The following is a 20,340-nucleotide window of genomic DNA, read 5'->3' on the forward strand; positions in this document are numbered from 1 at the left end:
ATGGGCACTAAGACTGATGAGGAGAAAGAAGGTGTTAAGGTTGACTTCCCAGTTAGGCACTATTGAAAATTACAGTGACCAAATCTATAGTAAGTGAATTCATATCTTAAGTTAAAATTGTGTTATAAGAAAGGTATAGAGATTTATATCCATTTACTAATATCTTAGAATTAAACAGTAAAAATCAGGGACATGGCGAATAGCTGTAAATTCTTTATTGATAGTTTAAAAATCATCTAAGACAGTTGATTTAGAACAATTTTATATTGGACTTTAAACAATAAAAATACATTTATTCATAACTGAGTTTCCAAAAGAATTGACTTCAGGAAATAACTCAGCTTTGTCTCTAACTCTCACTCAAAATAAAGCATTTATTTAAAACTTAAAAAAAAAATTTGATCTATAAATATGGTTTTTTTTAACTTTTATTTAGTAAATATAAATTTCCAAAGTACAGTTTATGGATTACAATGGCTTTTTCCCCCCATAACTTCCCTTCCACCCACAACCCTCCCATCTCCTTCCTGCTCCCTCTTCCATTCCATTCACATCAATATTCATTTTCAATTATCTTTATATACAAAAGATCAATTTAGTATATATTAAGTAAAGATTTCATCAGTTTGCACCCACACAGAACATAAAGTGTAAAATACTGTTTGAATACTAGTTATACCATTAATTCACAATGTACAGCACATTAAGGACAGAGATCCTACATGAGGAGTAAGTGCACAGTGACTCATGTTGTTGACTTAACAAATTGACACTCTTGTTTATGATGTCAGTGATCACCCAAGGCTCTAGGCATGAGTTGCCAAGGCTATGGAAGCCTTTTGAGTTCACTGACTTCAATCTTATTTAGACAAGGCCATAGTCAAAGTAGAAGTTCTTTCCTCGCTTCAGAGAAAGGTATCTCCTTCTTTGATGGCCTGTTCTTTCTACTGGGATCTCACTCGCAGAGATCTTTCATTTAGGTTTGGTTTGGTTTGGTTTGGTTTGTTTTGTTTTGCCAGAGTGTCTTGGCTTTCCATGCCTGAAATACTCTCATGGGCTCTTCAGCTGGATCTGAATGCCTGAAGGGCTGATTCTGAGGCCAGAGTGCTGTTTAGGACAACTGCCATTCTATGAGTCTGCTGTGTATCCCACTTCCCATGTTGGATCGTTCTCTCCCTTTTTCATTCTTTCAGTTAGTATTAGCAGACACTAGTCTTGTTTGTGTGATCCCTTTGACTCTTAGACCTATCAGTGTGATCAGTTGTGAACTGAAATTGATCACTTGGACTAGTGAGATGGCATTGGTACATGCAACCTTGATGGGATTGTATTGGAATCCCCTGGCACATTTCTTACTCTACCATTTGGGGCAAGTCAACTTGAGTATGTCCCAAATTGTGCATCTCCTCCCGCTCTTATTCCCACTCTTATATTTAACATAGATCACTTTTCAGTTAAATTTAAACACCTAAGAATAATTGTGCCATCCCACTACTTGGAATTTACCCAAAGGAAATTAAATTGGCAAACAAAAAAGCTGTCTGCACCTTAATGTTTATTGCAGCTCAATTCACAATAGCTAAGACCTGGAATCAATCCAAATGCCCATCAACAGTAGACTGGATAAAGAAATTATGGGACATGTACTCTATAGAATACTATACAACAGTACAAAACAGTGAAATCCGGTCATTTGCAACTAAATGGAGAAATCTGGAAAACAGCATGCTGAGTGAATTAAGCCAGTCCCAAAGGGACAAATATCATATGTTCTCCCTGATCGGTGACAACTAACCAAGCACCAAAAAGGAAACCTGTTGAAGTGAAATGGACACTATGAGAAACAATGACTTGATCAGCCCTTGTCCCGACTGTTGATGTACAGTTTAATACTTTATCCCTTTTAGTATTTTCTTTTGTTCTACTTAATACTATTGGTTGAACTCTGTAATTAACACAGAATTATTCTTAGGTGTTATAAATATGGTTTTAGTAGATGAGAGACTTGCATACAAACTAAATACCCAAGATACAGAAAAAGTTATTTTGAATTTCTAAGCTATAGTTATGATAATATTCAACTTCAGCAATTAACTAAAGGACTACTATCATGTACAGTATTTTCAAATTTATTAAAAGCAGAGACACAAAGGAATAAGCAATAATGAAAAGATTGAAGAATAGCAGGAGGAAGCCTAAGAACACCAAAGGTAATGGCAGCATTTATAGAGTAAGAACAATGGCTATAAACATTAGGTTTCACAGGTCTTGCCCAGGTGGCAATGTATTTAGTTGTATTTATTACTGTACATATACATCAGGTAGATTTTTTTTTTTTTTTCAAAAATAATTAACTGGAGAAAGACTGTGATTCTTGGTTAAAATGAAGAGGAGTACAGGGCTTCAAAATAAAAATGACTGTCAGAAACTGTTAGTTGAAACAACTGACATAGATGGTTCCATTCACATTTAGCAAAGTGTTAACCATTAATTTGAAACTGGTAGTGACATGTGACTCTCTCTAATGTATAATTTTTAGAAATTTTTATGCGTGACCTTCGATTTCATTTTGGTCCAGCTCCAGAATGAATCAAATTACTTATCGTTGCTCCGTTCTTTTTAATTTCAGTTTGCATGAAGTAATGGGCTTTAAAAGAAAAGCATTGTTTAATTTTAACAACCATTTAATTTGTATAAATTAAGTCGATTTGTTATAAAATACTATGATGAATTATGTTGTTTTGTGGTGAACATTATCATTAGTACAACCTCCGAGAAAAATATGAAGTTGTTTGATTTGCCAAACTTTCATAATTTAATAAGACTTTCCTTTTTAAAATGTATCCTTCCAGAAGGCTTATGATTATTTAATTGTTGTATGGTTAACAGAAAATATAACTTCTTTTCTTGAACTTTGCTGTACTGTAATAAAATAGAACAATAGATATTCATGTTGTTTAAAAGTTTACATTGTCCTAACAAAATTTGCACATGTCAAAATCATGCTTCTGTGATTACTAAAGCATACTGTATAATTATTTAAACAAAGTTCTACCTATACATCTTGTAAGTAATTTTCCTATCTTGACTTAAAACAACTTCAGGAATGTGATGTGTTTAAGTACAGTGTTATGGTGTGCACGCTCTTGCCCCAGCTAACCTGACTTCAGCGCTGAGTAGAGTTGCTTTGCAGCTTTATTGATAGCAGGGATTCACAAGCAAGTGTGCCTCGGCGTCACTAGGAAGGCTTGCTGAAACACTGCTCAGCCTTGCCCTCAGGACTTCTGAGTGAGCAGGTCTGAGTAACTCCTTTCTGACAAGCTCCTCGATGATGCTGATGCTCATGGTCTGGAACTGTACTTTAAGAACCACTGCTGGTGTAAAAGCCTTTATTTTTTTTTTTTTAATTCATGTATTTATTTAAGAGACAGAGTTACAGAGAGGCAGAGGCAGAGAGAGAGAGAATATATTCCATCTGTAATGGCCAGAGCTGAGTTGGTCTGAAGCCAGGAGCCAGGAGCTTTTTTGGGTCTCCCACATGAGTGCAGAGGCCCAAGCACTTGGGCCATCTTCTGCTGGTTTCCTAGGCCATGGCAGAAACCTGAATCAAAAGTGGAGCAGCTAGGTCTCAAACCAACACCCATATGGGATACCAGCACTGCAGACAGTGGGTTTACCTGCTATGCCACAGCACTGGCCCCAAGGCCTTATTTTTAAAGCCTAAGACAAAGTACAATCTGAAAATAACCCCAGTAAGTGTATTTTGTTTTTTAAAACAAAATTAAAAAATGAAAACCAAGAAGCAGTTAAATCAAAACCAAAGGCATCATCATCTCTTTGCCAGAGACCAAGTTAGTGATAGTCTTCCTTTGCTGTCTACCTGCTCTCTACAACATTGAGTCCTTTAGCAAGTCTTACTGTCACTAAAACATTCCCCATCATGTCTTTTTTCCTTTTCCATTGTAACAAACTTTTTTTAACATAAATGTTTTTTTTTTCAATATCCTTTTTTTTTTTTTTGACAGATAGAGTTAGTGAGAGACAGAGAGAAAGGTCTTCCTTTCCGTTGGTTCACCCCCCAAATGGTCATTACGGCCGGCGCACTGTGCCAATCCGAAGCCAGGAGCCAGATGCTTCCTCCTGGTCTCCCATGCAGGTGCAGGACCCAAGGACTTGGGCCATCCTCCACTGCCTTCCTGGGCCACAGCAGAGAGCTGGACTGGAAGAGGAGCAACCAGGACAAAATCTGGCACCCCAAACGGGACTAGAACCTGGGGTGCCGGCGCCACAGGTGGAGGATCAGCCTATTGAGCCGCAGCGCCAACCAACATAAATGTTTTAATAGCTTTTAGACTGGTCTTCCTACATTAAGCCCAGCTAAAATTAGTTCTTTCTTAAAATATCCAGGGTACTTTAAAAAAAAAAAAAGACAATGTTGATCCCTATTTAAAACTGTTTAATAGCTTTCCGTTGCCTTAAATTAAAATCCAGGTCACAAACTGGTCCATGATTTGGGGTCTCTTGATCTTGTCCTGCTCCCCATCTCACAAAACATGCTTGAACATACCATCAGGCATCTACAGCCACGCTAACTGGTGTTTTCTTAGAATTTCCTCCATCTACCTTTTCAAGGTAGGCTTCTTATTGACATCTAGGTCTTAACTTAAATGTTAATCTCTGAAGTGTCTTTCCTTACTACTTGATTTTAAGTAGTCACCAATCCACTGTCACACCGCACTCTTAATTTTGTTACATAAGATGTTGCTATCTGATGTTTTTATTAATGCTTTTAAGAAAGTTTCTTTTACTTCCCGTACTGGAGTAACCCATGTTTCCTGGCACCTTGGAATAGTAACAAACTGTAGTTGATCCTCAATAAATATTTAAATGAATGCAATGAAAGAAATTATACAAGTTTGGGGCATTCTATTAAGTTAAATATTTCCCCAGATTATTCTGGTATCCTCATAGCAGTTGCTCAGCAGCTTTGGAAAACCTTATCACACAGATATGTGAATGCACTTCTGCTCATGCCTTTCCTTGCATAAAAGCCTTCTAGTGGTTCCCTTCTGCCTACAGGAAACAGTTCAAAACTTTTTAGCAAGAGTTTCTAAGCTTTTTGCAAACTGAGGCTCAGGCTGCCTTCTCAGCCATATTTTCTCTTTCACATACCTCATCACAACACAAGCACCTGTTCTTTATTTTCCCTGGACCACTCACTCTTCTGGAAAAAAAAAAAATGTGGCATACCTCCTGGTATGAAATGTCATTTCATCTCTGAACCTTTCCCTTGATCCACAGGAAAATTAGTTGCTTCTCCTCTCTCTGTGTTCCCCTTGAACTTTTGGACTCATCTAGCATTTGGTGAATATGTTCTAGAATTTGACCAAGTATATTCTGACCTGACCTTACTCTGTGTATCTGCCATCTCTGCCAGAATGTGTACATTTTCTTTAAGAACCAAGACTGCAGGTTTCCCATCTGCTTGTGGTTATATATATAAAAGCAAGCATAGAGCCTAATACAGTGTGTACTCATTAATGACTAATTGCTCTTCATAGTTTATTAGAATTGAATGAAAGAAGGAAATTGATTTACTTTTACAGAAAATTTCCCAGGAGGTCAATCCTCATTTTGTCACTAACTGCAATGTACATATCACAGGCTAGAGCTGGGCAGAAATTCAAGATGGGACACTGAACAGAAAGGGAATGTAATTTTGTGTATGTTTAGGACCAAAACAAATCCCACTGTCTTCATGAAAGTTAAAATCTTACTACTATATATTTCAGTGACATATATGTGAATGATGGCTTTTTGGATTAGTCCTGTTTTTCCTTCTTTGTAAATTGTATGAGTTTGTTTTATCTCCTTAAGTAGGTGGTTTATTTTTTGCAAGACATGGATCCTGCCTTCTTTTGCTGGTTTATTCATTTCACTCAAATGGTTGGTTCCTTTCAAAGCCAAGTCTTTGACCCTGCCTAGGCGTTGAGGATACAGTGATGATGAAGGTGGACACAGCCTCTGCTGCCCTCTGAGTTGTGTCCTAGCCAGGAAATGTGAAAGGTAGTTCAGGTTAAGTGTCCCTTATCCTAAATGTTCGGGGCCAGGCTGTTTCAGATTTTGGAATATTTACTGCTTGCGCACCCCTAATCTAAAAGTCTGAAATCTGAAACATTTTAAGTGATGACATGATGTTCAAAAATTTTGGATGACAGAGCATTTAGGATTTTGGATTTTTGGACTGGGGATGTTCAACCTATATTCCTGTGATCTATTGCAAACTGAGACCAAAGATGGTTGGAAAGAAACAAGGTAAGTAAGAATGAGTGCCTTGGATATTCACCTGAAGAATTTAATCTTTTAAAGAGGTGGTAAAAGCCAGGAATTGTTTTATTTACTTCCTCTGGGAAAGTGATTGTTTATCTTAAGAAGATACAGTAAACTAACTGAACCTTTTTTTTTTGGCAGGGAGGGATGATAAAATGAATTATTTAATAAATATAAATTTCATAAGTACAACTTTTAGATTATAGCGGTTCTTCCCCTCATACTCATCCTCCCACCCCCAAACCATGCCACCTCCTGCTCCCTCTCCCATCTCATTCTTCATTAAGATTCATTTTTAATTATCTTTATATACAGAAGATCAACTCTATACTAAGTAAAGATTTCAACAGTTTGCACCCACACAGACACACAAAGTATAAAGTACTGTTTGAAGACTAGTTTTACATTTAATTATCGTAGTACAACTCATTAAGGACAGAGGTCCTATGTGGGGAGCAAGTGCACAGTGACTCCTGTTGTTGATTTAACAACTGACACTCTTATTTATGATGTCAGTGATCACCCAAGGCTCTTGTCATGAGCTGCCAAAGCTGTGGAAGCCTCTTGAATTCACAAACTCCGACCTTATTTAGACAAGGCCAATATCAAAGTGGAGGTTCTCCTCCTTTCAGAGAAAGGTACCTCCTTCTTTGATGGCCCATTCTTTCCACTGGGATCTCACTTACAGAGATCTTTCATGTATGTCATTTTTGCCACAGCATTTTGGCTTTCCATGTCTGAAATGCTCCCGTGGACTTTTTAGCCAGATCCGAGTGCCTTAAGAGCTGATTCTGAGGCCAGAGTGCTGTGTAGGGCATTTGTCATTCTATGAGTCTGCTATGTGTCCCACTTTCTATGTTGGATCCTTCTCTCCTTTTTAATTCTATCAATTATTATTAGCAGACACTGGTCTTATTTATGTGATGCCTTTGACACTTAATCCTATCTTTATGATCAATTATGAACTTAAACTGATCACTTTAACTAGTAAGATGGCATTAGTACCTGCCAACTTAATGGGATTTGGAGTCCCATGGCAAGTATTTAGCTTTACCCTTAGGGATAAGTCCAAGGGAACATGTACATCTGCTCCCTCTCTTATTCCCACTCTTATTTGTAGCAGGGATCAATTTTCAATTGGATTTAAACACCTAAGAATAATTCTGTGTTAAGTAAAGAGTTCAACTGGTGGTATTAAGTAGAGAAAGAAAATACTAAAAAGAATAAAATAGTAAGCTGTTCTTCTACAAGGGCTGATCCAGTCATTGCTTTTCATAGCGTCAGTCTCACTTCTACAGGTTTCCTTTTAGGTGCTCAGTTATCACAGATCAGAGAGAACATAAGATATTTGTCCCATGCTTATTATATCATTCAGCATGATGTTTTCCAGATTCCTCCATTTTGTTGCAGATGACCAGATTTCATTTCTTTTTTACCACTCTGTAGTATTCCATAGAGTATATATCCCATAATTTCTTTATCCAGTGTTATGCTGATGGGCATTTCAGTTGAGTCCATGTCTTAGCTATTGTGAATTGAGCTGCAATAAACTTGGAGGTGTGGATAGCTCTTTATTTGCCAATTCAGTTTCCCTTGGGTAAATTCTGAGGAGTGGGATGGCTGGGTCATGTGGTAGGGCTATATTCAGATTTCTGAGATACCTCCAAACTGTCTTCCATAGTGGCTTTACCAATTTGCCCCCACATCCTTGCCAGCATCTGTTGTTTGTTGATTTCTGTATGAAAGCCATTCTAATTGGGGTGAGGTAAAACCTCATTGTGGTTTTGATTTGCATTTCCCTGATAGCTAGTGATCCTGAACATTTTTTCATTTGTCTATTGGCCATTTGGATTTCCTCTTTTGAAAACTGTCCGTTTAGGTCCTTCGCCCATCTCTTAAGTGAGTTGTTTGTTTTGTTGTGGTGGAGTTTCTTGATCTCTTTGTAGATTCTGGTTATTAATCCTTTATCAGTTGCATAATTTTCAAATAATTTTTCTCATTCTGCCTCTTCACTTTCTTGACTGTTTGTTTTGCCATACAGAAACTTCTCAATTTGATGTAATCCCAATTGTTAATTTTGGCTTTGGCTGCCTTTGCCTCCGGGGTCTTTCTAAGAAGTCTTTGCTTGTGCCAGTTTCTTGCAGGGTTTCTCTGCTGCTCTCTAAAAATTTGATGGTGTCAGGTCGTAGATTTAGGTTAATCCATGTTGAGTGGATTTTTGTATAAGGTGTAAGGTAGGGGTCTTGCTTCATACTTCTGCATGTGGAGATCCAGTTTTCCCAGCACCATTTGTTGAAGAAACTGTCCTTGCTCCAGGAATTGGTTTTGGCTCCTTGATCAAATATAAGTTGGTTGTAGATGTTTGGATTGATTCTGGTGTAAACTAACTGAACTTTATGTCTGGCTTAATACAAGAATAAAATTACACTTTCTCTATCACTGATAGCCAATAATAAATAAGGATAACTTTGATGCATATAAAGCATTTAAAGATCTTAAAATATTAAAAATGCACATAGTTTGTATCTGTTAATGATCTTTGGCACACATTAGCCAGTAAATGATACTATAGAAACTAGAAAGTAGGTGGAGAAAGGTGCAGTTTAACTTCCTGCCCAAGATATCCTTGTTTAGCTGGTAGGCACGATAAGATAGATTGCCCAAGATGATCACAAGGCTTCCTAAGTAGCTGGCTTTCACCATCTTCAAAACAGATAGCTTAGAGGAAACAAATCATGCAGACATTCTTGGTAACATCTGCAGGGATGAATGTGGCCCTTTCTTCTCTCAACTGCGTCATTTTCTCCTTTCTTTCATCTTATGGTGATGGGTTTTTCTCCACTGTGTGATTTTCATTTCCTCCTCTATAGAATAATTGAACACTTTTTGTTAATACTGCTACAATGAAGCACAGGAACCTGCTATTTTTCCAGAGTGACTTTAGTAATCTGGAGGCTGTTCAGTCCTCAGAACTGCCAGTTTTGCTTGCCATTGTGATTTTTTTTTATGCCTTTCTGTTCTCACTTTGACTTTTTTTTGTTTTTTTTCTTGAAGCATTGAATGAGATGGAAGACATGGTACAAGAAGATGGAGAAGTAGTAGCTGAGGGTGGAAATGATACTCCAGCTCATAGTCAGGCAATTATTCCTGTGGATGTTGATGAGGAACAAGCAGGTAATCAAGTGACTCTTCCTACATTCGTCATTCTGACTACTGGAGCCTGACTCTGAGAAGACTTGTTTTCTGACATTTACAGCTAATGATGTACTGATGATGTTTATTGAAGCATGCAGTATATTCTTGGTATTCTTTATTTCTAACTGTGACAACAGCTGCTTTTCTATGTAGCCAGGTATCCATGTCTGTCTGTCTCTGTTTGCCTTTCCTCAGCCTCATCCCAATTTTGTGTGTGTGTAGAAAAAGAAAGCAGTGAATTGTTGATGGGGAAATTAATAACCTGATTAAATATTCTGCTTGTAACTTCACATCATCTCAGTTGGGGAGGAGCAGTGCAGTGGTTGACTTGGTTTAATAAAGAGACCAAGATCTAGACTGTGTCATTTCATGACTTATGGCAGACAGTAGATTCATATGCCCTCAAAGATTACTTTATGCAACCCTGTGCTTTGCAGGTGGGAACTAATACTCTTTCAAAAGTTTGATAATATACTAAAGACCGTTCAGCTAGCAGTTAAGGGAAAGATTGAGGTTAAAACTCAGATTTTCTCACTCCTGATCTTTTGTAATGCTACATTGTCTTTGAATTGAAAATATCTCTTAACTATCCTTGTTTTAAATGTCTTACAGATGTGCTCACTTATTCAACAAATAATTACTGAATGCCTACTCTGTGCCAGGTGTTGTAAAATGTGACTGGAAAAAGACATGGAAGGTTCCTTGGAGCTTTCATTTGGTTGATGTTGCCATTATTAGTCACTTGTCAGAAAATTGGGTCATAATAGCTAAAGGTTTAAGAGTTGTACTAGAAAGCAGATAAAGGATGTTCTGCGTAAACGTACATACTCAAATAGCAAGAACGCATCTAGCTTTCAAGAATGCATTTTCTGTTCTTTTTATTCTCCATACCTGGAAGTAGTACTTTACATAAGAGCCTTTCTTGAGCACAAATTAACTGTTAGGCCTGTATTTTTTGTTTTAGGACCTAGTGGTCTTCAGCGTGTAGTAAAACCAACCCCAATAACTGTTCATGATTCAGAGAGTGATGATGAAGAAGACAGTCTAGAACTCCAAGAAGTCTGGATTCCTAAGAATGGTGCTCGGCGTTACTCTGAACGTGAAGAAAAAACTGGAGAGTCAGGGCAGTCCAGGGAACTGTCAGGTGAGTAGTTGTGTCTTCCTCTGACCCGCTAGTGAGTCACTGTCAGAACTGACACACGTGACCTTTGTATAATGTATCCCTACTGCAGCTTATGTTGCAGTTCACACATTCCTTAGGGAATGTGATAGGAAGCAAGAAAGGCTATTGCCAAAGTAAGAGGGTAATCTGGGTGGTGCTATCATGGGCAAGTGTAGCACAACAGAAATATTAATGAACGAGGGCTCAGGGAAGAGAAGTAAGTGTTTTGAGTCCCCCAATGGAGGCTTTAGGTAGTTGCGCATCACAGTATCAAGGATTAATTATTAAGAGGCCTGTTGCTCATGTAAGGCAAGGCTACTGAGTCATCCAGAGCAGTGAACAACCAATCATTCCCCAGTTAATAATCTGTCCAGCTGTGCTTAGTGAGTATTGTTGGCCAGTGTGGTGCTTGAGGGAGAACTCAAGTACATTTTCCTAATCCCTTGCCTTCCTTTAAATCTAGTTAGTACCTTTTCCATTTGTCTCACCAAGAGTTTATAATTCTCTTAACTTTTAGATTCATACTTGTTCCTTGTCTTTCCCTTTCATTTCTCAGAACTGTGTGCTTACCACTTTTTGCAAAGAATAAATTTGTTTTTTTAATTATCCACTCATTTTCCCTAGTATACCATTCATTACTCCTTAATACATTTGAATGTCCTTCATACAATTAACACTGTACCTGAAATATATATGCACTTCTGTGTATAGAAAGCTCAATTCTTTGGCCTTGGAATAATTTACTAACCACTGACTGAATATTCAATTTCTGTTTTACTCATCTTAAGCAATAGCTTTAGTTGGAAGGTTCTTTTCTGGCAACTGAAATTTAGGAAAAGTGATATGGCCAACCTACTAACATAATGTTTCCCAAAAAATTCACTTTCTAAATTTAGCAACTAGAACCTCTTGACCAGATGAAACCTTATTTGCTTACTGCTTTATACACTCATTGAGCCTTACTGTGCCCCAGGTACTGTGTTAGGCACTATGAGGGATACAGAGATGATATAAGTTATGGTATCTTTCAGAAGCCTCTAGTATGGAGAATCAGGTCAGAAACACAGATAATATTCCAGGGTGTATCCTACAGTGGCTTTGGGACGGGTGTGCAGAAGAGATTGAACAGAGGTCCACAGTGACAGATTGGTGAGAACAAAGACCCTGAGGCAGTGGTATATTGAGAGAAAAGTTTGGGATACAATATAGAATCTAAATAGAGGGGACAAAATGGAAGATAACTTGGAATCAGATCATGAAGAACTGTGAAGGCCGAGCTAAGGAAGTCTAAACTGTGTGGGCACTAGGTAACCATGGAGAATATTTGAGCAATTCAGTGAGATAATCACATTTGTATTTTAGAAAAATTAGTATACATTGTTTCCTGTTCCAGATTTACTCTTGCCCTTTGTCCAGAATTTATACTGAAATCTTTTCTTTTCCTCGGGCCGTTCTTCTTTTTCTGTAAGCAGTAAGTGGAAAAGGCAAGACTCCACTTCGAAAGAGGTACAACTCCCATCAGATGGGCCAGTCGAAGCAGTTTCCCCTCGAGGAAAGCAGCTGTGAGAAAGGCTGTCAGGTCACCAGTGAGCAGATCAAAGCCGATATGAAAGCAGCTAGGGATATTCCTGAAAAGAAAAAAAACAAGGATGTTTATCCCAGCTGCAGCAGCACCACCGCCAGCACAGTGGGAAACTCCAGCTCACACAGCACTGCTTCTCAAAGCCCCGACTTTGTAAGGACGGTGAACAGCAGCGGCTCTTCCGAGCCTAGCCCTACAGAAGTGGATGTGTCCAGGCAGTGTGTCTGCTCCCCCGGTGGGTCAGAGGACTCTGAGGCCATGGAGGAGGGAGATGCAGAGAGTTCTGTCTGCCCCAGATGCTGCTGTCACAGGCCCCAGGAATCCCAAAGGAGAACTAGCAGGTGTTCTGATGAGGAACGTCCTTCAACCAGCCGAGCCTGTGTTGTGAATGGCCCGGATGGTACGAGATCCGCCTTTTCCTTTAGGACTCTGCCACAAGGGGGGTCTGCAGGCCCAGCACATGATGAGAGGACTAATGGGAGTGGCTCTGGGGCTACAGGTGAGGACAGGAGGGGGAGCTCCCAGCCTGAGAGTTGTGACGTGCAGTCTCATGAAGACTACCCTCGGAGGCCCCTAACCAGGGCCAGGAGCAGACTGTCCCATGTACCGCTGGTATCTGAGTCAGGTATGACAATGCTCCCAGGATTAGCAACTGCAGGGTAGGGCTGGAGAAAGGCATGAGCTTGTCCTGTGAGTTTTCTTACAAAAAGCCAGTTTGGCGAATTAAATTTGTTTTGGGGGTTCTGTTGATCATATGTATTTTGAATTAATCTTTGACAGTGGGTTGGTGGGTGGGGGTGTAAAATAGTTTGTAAAACATCCAACCCAGAAAATTCAAATTGTTTGGCTTAGAGAATGTAACTGTATGTATTTATCTTAAAGTCAATGCTGATTGTGATGTTGAAGCTGCATTCCACACTTAAGGAAATCTAAACTTAGCAAATTTTTAAACTTAACCAAAAATAAGGACTTGAAATTCCTAGGGCTGGGGGAATATGTCTCACTGAAGGTTCCTGGGGATATTCCTATGTATGTGCAGTATTTGGTAATTTTTTTTCTGTAATCAAGTTTTGCTTCCAGTTCGGTTTACCAGGACATAACCAGGTAAGTAAATAGTTTTGACTGAGAATTATTTGGATGAAGATAATCCTCAAAGCAGATGTACTTAATTTCATTAATATTTATGATGTGTATGCCAAATCATTGGGTTGAGCAGCAGGAGTAAGTATATTTCTTGATCATAATTAATGTCTATTTCTGACCTTATTTTTTAACTAATGTTACTACATTTATTAATAATGCCTGTCAGTGAATAATAATGTATTTTAATTTTCTCTAGGCATCACCAAATTTTAAATCTTAAAATTTGCCTCAGAACATAGGCAGAGTCAGTGCCAGTGCCCTTCATACGTTAACCAGAGCTGGATAAATTGTGTTGATTTAAACTAACAAATGAGTTCCCTTAAGATTATGTATGAGACCCTAATTAATTAGGTACTAATCAGCAAGGTAACATAAACTTATGAAAATACAGTTGGCATTCTGTATCCCTGGGTTCCACGTCCGTAGATTAAACCAACAACGAATGGAAAATATTTGGGGGGAAAATTGTGTCTATGTTGAACCATTACAGACATTTTTTTTTGTAGTTACTACTTAAACAATACTCTGTAACACTTATGTAGCTTTTACATTATATTAGGTATTATAAGTAAGCTAGAGATGACTGAAAGTATATGAGAGGATGTGCATTGTTATGTGCAGAGTCTGCACCATTTTATATAAGAGACTTGCGCATCTACTGAGCTTGGGGGATCCTGGAGTCCTCCAGGGATACTGAGGGAGGGCTGTGTATGAGTTGATGTGTTTTTTTTCAGTTGTGGAAAAATATACATAGCAAAATTTTCCATTTTTATGTTTGTAGACCAGTTTCATTAAGTACATTCACATTGTTTTGCAGCTGTCACCATATTCCATCTAAACTTTTTCCCCATCTCAAACTTAAACTCGTACCTATTGGGATACCTTTTGTTGCGTGGTTCTTCATATTTTATAAAGTCAGATCTCCGCATAAGGGTACTTGAAAATATAAGTTTTTTGGGTGTAAAATTTTTTGAAATCCACAGTTTTTTTTACACAGGTATTTTCTGTGAACTTTTTTGAGGATCTCTTATACTTTTAGAATTTATTTTTATGCTTTGAAAGGCCTTCTTAACACTTCAAAGAGTGTTCATATGTTTTTTATTTGCCCATTTATTTTAGTTTAGTTTTTAAATTCAGTCAATGTTTCATTTTAGTCTGTAGGAGCTAACATTGTTTTTTTATCTCAAATTGTCACTTAGTTGTTTGAATGGTATTTATTGATATCCATTGCCAGACCATTACTTTGAAATACTTTTTGATCATGTATTAAATTCATAGATACACTTGGGTTATCTCAGGGCCTTCTTTTCTATTCCAGTGTTCTGTCCTCTACTATTCTTCACAATTTTCTTGACCAGTCATGTGTTTGTCACTTATTTTTATAGATGGCAAATTCTAAAAAAAAAATCTTAGGTTTTGTTTAGAATTACAATAGAGACAGTTGTAAAGAAAATTGTCATTCTTACAGCACTGAGTCTTCCTATTTAGGGACCATTGTGTTTCCCATGTTTTCATGTGTCTTGGTAAACGTTTAGTTTTCTGTTGCTGTTTTAATATGGATCTTCATAGTAACTGTTGGGATTTTGACATTTTTGTTTTTTGACTGTGTTCTTTTTATCACCTTTAACCATTTCATTCTGACCTGTTTCATGACTGGACCTTTTACTTATGTAATAATTTTCTGGATTTGAAAGGGGGAAAGACACATTTATGTAGTCCTTTTTTCTATTATACTTACTATCTTGTCCCTGTTTTTTTTTCAATTTGAGAAGACTTTCCAGTGTCTGTACTTGACATGGTTATAGTAGGTAAATGATTTCCTATTGGTGGGGTTGTGAAGTGCTGATTTTAATGTTATCTAGGCCTCTTTTGGAAAAAAAAAGTTAGTTTGGTGGTTTACAAACTATTTTTAATCTAGCATGTTGTTGGTATCTATTGTCCATTAATTTTTAAGGATTTGAAGAGGGAAGTCCACACTAATAAAGGAGCAATCTTGATAGTTGTAGATTTTTTACAAATCCATTGAGAAATAACATTTGACTTTTTAATTTAGTTATTGATATGTGACCTTGTAGAGTATTAAAGCCATGTAGAAGATATTTAGTTATTTATATTGTAAATTTCTATAAGTTCTTATCCTCACTGTATAATAATTTATAAAATAAATATGACAAAATCACAAATTAGGTTGTCAGAGAATAGCATTTAAGATTAATATATTTTCTCAAATACTATCTCTGACACCCTAAGACTGTATTGGTCTGCTTTTCTGTTTCTGTAACATCTTCAGGATTAATATGAACCACACATGTTGTAATTCTACATTTTACTCTCTGTGAGTTTTCCTGTTAGATTGGGAAGCTGGGAATTTTCAAAGTCAACTTTTGTTTGGAAACATAACACTCTAATTTGGATACTGTGGAGAGGAAATGACTTTAAACCCCTTTTAATTGATCTGAAGATCAATTAAAGTAGAGGGAGAAAGAAATTCAGGAAGGTAAAAAATTTGAAAATCGATTTAAAAAGGGCAGTGTCAGTAAAATAGCCTGGGGCACTGTTGAGGAGTGCAAATAGACCTTTTTTTTGTTAGTTTACCATTTGGGGTTGGGAGGGAGGGTGGCTGGGCCTGCTGGGAGGTTCTGAAGGGAACCAGGACCCACTGGATGTTAAAATTTGTGTGTGAATTTTGACTGTTAGGTTAAATATACTGCATTGAATTCAGGTTTGCTTGAAATCCCTCCAGGATACTGTAGAAAGGGGTCTTCATTGGGTAGCTTAGGTTAATGTGTTTTTTTAGGAACCCCAAGAATTTGATGGTTTCAGAATCTTCAAAGAACCATGATGGGTAGAAATCTGGGCTCCCTTTTCACCTCCAAATGAAGCAGCTGTTTTCAGCTATTTTGTTTAGAATTTCACGAAGATTCCAATTGGTACAGAAAGGAATCCAGTATGTAAAAATCCACTTAAACTAGATTTCTAGAATTTCCATCTAATCCCAAGCTCGGAGAATTTGTAATATTTGGACTTTCTTTCCCTGTCTTCTTTAGTCTTTTGTGTTTAAACTGACAGATTTACAAAGTGGAATATTTGTGATCTAGCAGAAGGATCTGAGAGAGCAGTATGCTGGAGAGTTAATGCATGAAGATCAACTGAATTTCATTCAGTATATATAATGTTACAGTATATTTAAGTATCAAAAATGAGGACAATGATTAGTCTCTTAGACTATATATAGCTGCTTTAATTAAGTAGTAAGTTTAACTTACAACTTATTTTTAAATAAAATCAGAATAATATTTGCTTTCATAATTATAATGTTTTAGATTAATGCTCATACTAGTAAATAAGTTAGACTCTTACAGATAAAAGATTGAAACTTTTGTAAGCATAGTGACTGGCATCAAATTGCGTGGGTTTGATTCCTGGTTCCCATTTAGCACCTTGGCATTCCATTTTACCTTACCATGCCTTAGTTTCCTAATATATAATAAAGGATAATAATAAATCTGTCTCAGAGGACTGTTACAAAGATTAGATTAATACAAGTTAAACCCTTAGAGTAATGCCTGAAACAGTAAGTGCTCGTAAGTATTTGTTACGCTGTTTATGTGCCTGTAATACATGACTGCCGTTCTATAAATGTTGAATGCCAGTTCATTTAATAAATGTTCATTTTAGCTTGTTGCTGATTGCTGACAGTGAAACAAAGCTGAAATAAGACAGTGTTGTTGCCTTCAAGACATTTTTAGTTTAAATGAAGAAGACAAAACAAGTATGTACAGAAAACAACAAAACAATATAAAATGTTTGGAGTTGCAGGATGATTTATTAGATACGGGTGGCATTTGAGCTAGACATTTCAGAGATAGGTAGTATTTCAAAATGTTAAGGTAGAAAAAAGTGTTCTGAGCAGAAGAAATTAGAGTGATTAATGGCTACAGAGATATTGGCAATGAGAGATGACTAGGAGAAAGCAGGTAGATCTAAAACATAGCTCTAAATGTTAGGCATTGAATCATTCACTAAGTGGCAGCCAATAATTTAAAAAATTGTAGCAAGAAAGCCGTGAGTTTTAATCCAGCCATAGTATTTAGGATGTTTTTTGAATCAGAAAGACTAGAACAGGACTGTTGATTAGATTGTTGGAATGGGCCAGGTATAAAAAAGTTGTTTTTTGTTTGTTGTAGGTATGTTTTAGGTAATGGAATGTGATCCTGTTTTGTTAACAGTCTGTTGAAAATACTGATCTAAACCTTTGCTGTTGGGAACTAAGTTGTAGATATGAGAGTTTTTGGAGTTTAAACATATGCAATTGAATATGCTCTGTTGAAGGAAAGAAAGCAAGACTAAAATTTGTGATGTTTTTGCCTCTTCTAGAAGTTGCCAAAACAAAGCCACGTCATGCTATGAAACGGAAGCGGACAGCGGATAAATCCACTAGTACAAGTGATCCTGTGATTGAGGATGACCATGTGCAGGTAAAGAAAAAAACCTCACTTACCTTTCACAGTCCAGCCTTATCCTTGAGTAACACAGAACTGAAGCATTTATCCTTGTTAGTTTCTTGGTTATGAAGAAAGCAAGTTTCTAACAGTTAAAAGTTTCAATTGTACCAATGAAAATGCTTAAGCCTTGAAAAAGAAAAATTAAAAGGGAGAACAGAAAGATAAACTCACATCTAACATTTTCTCCTTGCAGGTTCTTGTATTAAAATCCAAAAATCTTGTGGGAGTCACTATGACCAATTGTGGAATCACAGATCTAGTGCTAAAAGACTGTCCCAAAATGATGTTCATCCATGGTATGTATTTGGATCCATGTTATATTATACAGTAGCATAAATGAATTTAAAGAAGAAATCGTAAAAAATATAATTAACATCACTGTATTATTTTTCAAAGGAAACATTGTGCTGAATTATCCTTATTAATTCTATCCTGTTCTGTAATTCTCAAATAATTACTCTATAGTAAGAGTCCATGCATAGGGACTTAGTTCAACTTTTAAAATAGCCTCTCCTCCAAAAGAGCATTGCTCTGTGATCTGGCAGTGTGGATTAACAATATGTATGAGTATTGGAGTCTGTTAGAACTCAGCTCCAATCCCTGCTCAGCCATTTGCTAGCTGGGTGATTTGGGATGGTTTGATGACTGCACCTTCACTGCTTAACTGCTCTGTATTTGATTAGGATGATCAATCATATCCTTAATTCACATCACATTATCATTAGTCCAGGCCATACTTTTCAGTCTTATTTGTCCCAATTGCAAATCCTATCTGTCCCCACCATATAAGCCCATGCATTTAATATATGTCCTTCCAGTATACCATTCATGTCCTTATTTACATAGCAGTCGTATATGTCTGTCTCAAATAGAGGGCTTTGTGTGAGCTTTTACAAATTTTAAATTTATGTCCATACATAGTGCATTTATTTTTTTCCTTTTTCATTCAAAAGGTATTTTTATATCCATTAATAAAAAATTATAGACATCTGACTTACTCCTGGTTTTGGACAAATTTTTTGTATTTTAAAGATTTATTTGTTTGTTTGAAAGCCAGAGTTAACAGAGAAAGAGGGAGAGACAGAGAGAGAATCATCCATCTATTGGTTCACTTTCCAAGTGGCTGCAACACCCAAGGGCTTCATTCAGCTCTCCCACATGGCTGGCAAGGGGCTCAAGCACTTGGCCAGCTTCTACTGCTTTTCCAAGATGATTAGCAGGGATCTGGATTGGAAGTGGAGCTGAAAGGACATGAGCCCAGAGATCCTCACAGCAGGATTGGTCTTTTTGGCCTTACGGCAGAACTAGAAGAACAAAGGATCTTAGATAATAGCTCAGTCTCCAGATACCAGGTCAGTTAATGGCAGATAAGATGACCAAATTAGAACAGATCTTAACTATGTCTGGTTTTACAGCTGAGAAACTATTGAATCCTTATAACCATCTAATCCTTTTCCCTTTTTTCTTTCTGTTCTCATCCCAATCCTCTTCTTTCCACCATGTCACAGAAGGTGACATGAAAATGAGTCTGAAAGGCAGGATACTCACTTAGTGTTTAGACCTCAAAGTTAGTTGCAACTAGATTGCTCAGGAAGGTAGTGACATTTAGGGCAAGGATCTACAGAAGATGTCTTTATAAACATTAAAAACATCAGCAAGCCGGCGCCGTGGCTCACTAGGCTAATCCTCTGCCTTGCGGCGCCGGCACACCAGGTTCTAGTCCCAGTCAGGGCACCGGATTCTGTCCCGGTTGCCCCTCTTCCAGGCCAGCTCTCTGCTGTGGCCAGGGAGTGCAGTGGAGGATGGCCCAAGTGCTTGGGCCCTGCACCCCATGGGAGACCAAGAGAAGCACCTGGCTCCTTGCTTCGGATCAGCGTGGTTTGCCAGCCGCAGCGCGGCAGCCATTGGAGGGTGAACCAATGGCAAAGGAAGACCTTTCTCTCTGTCTCTCTCTCTCACTGTCCACTCTGCCTGTCACAAAAAAAAAAAAAAAAAAAAAAAAAAAAAAAAAAAAAAATTCAGCAAATTAGCCTTATGCTTTTATTATCTCTTCCATTTAATCACACTTCTCACTTGAGTTGAACTAGGTTGAAATTTGAGATAAAAGGGGGAGGAATATTTTTCTCAGGTTGGTATACTAGTGCAGCTTATTTTTTGTATGACCTCATGTTTTATTTGTTAAATGAGAAGACTATTTTATCATAGACCAGCATTTTTAACAACAAAATTTCCTGCAGTAATGGAAGTGTTCTGTTTATACACTGTTCAGTAGTCACATGTGGCTGCTGAACACTTGAACTATGGCTAGTAATTGAGGAGTTGAATTGTTAATTGTATTGTATTGTAGCTCTAAAATTTAAATAGGTACAGATGGCTAGTGGCTACCATATTAAACTATACAGCTTTAGACTAAAGTATCAGCT

General features: G+C 37.4%; 1 protein-coding gene across 9 annotated transcripts in view; it reads left to right on the plus strand.

The window, feature by feature from the left end:
- FBXO38 (F-box protein 38) overlaps positions 1–20,340 on the plus strand; it is a 66,024-nt gene that overhangs the window by 38,656 nt on the left and 7,028 nt on the right. For 5 of the 9 annotated variants that reach the window (XR_011389800.2, XM_008255212.5, XM_002710295.6 and 2 more), the window contains 5 exons: positions 9,385–9,504; positions 10,490–10,669; positions 12,160–12,894; positions 17,790–17,890; positions 18,111–18,213. Coding sequence is in view for 6 of the 9 variants with exons in the window: in XM_008255212.5 (XP_008253434.2) it covers positions 9,385–9,504; positions 10,490–10,669; positions 12,160–12,894; positions 17,790–17,890; positions 18,111–18,213 (1,239 nt within the window). In the remaining 3 variants the exon portion in view is untranslated. The remainder of the gene's footprint in view (positions 1–9,384; positions 9,505–10,489; positions 10,670–12,159; positions 12,895–17,789; positions 17,891–18,110; positions 18,214–20,340) is intronic. The other 4 variants (XR_016235355.1, XM_002710296.6, XR_016235356.1 and 1 more) reach the window with 2 other exon arrangements.

The sequence above is a fragment of the Oryctolagus cuniculus genome, chromosome 6 (assembly GCF_051225735.1).
Source record: "Oryctolagus cuniculus isolate XC-2025 breed Fujian yellow rabbit chromosome 6, ASM5122573v1, whole genome shotgun sequence".
Taxonomy (NCBI): domain Eukaryota; kingdom Metazoa; phylum Chordata; class Mammalia; order Lagomorpha; family Leporidae; genus Oryctolagus; species Oryctolagus cuniculus.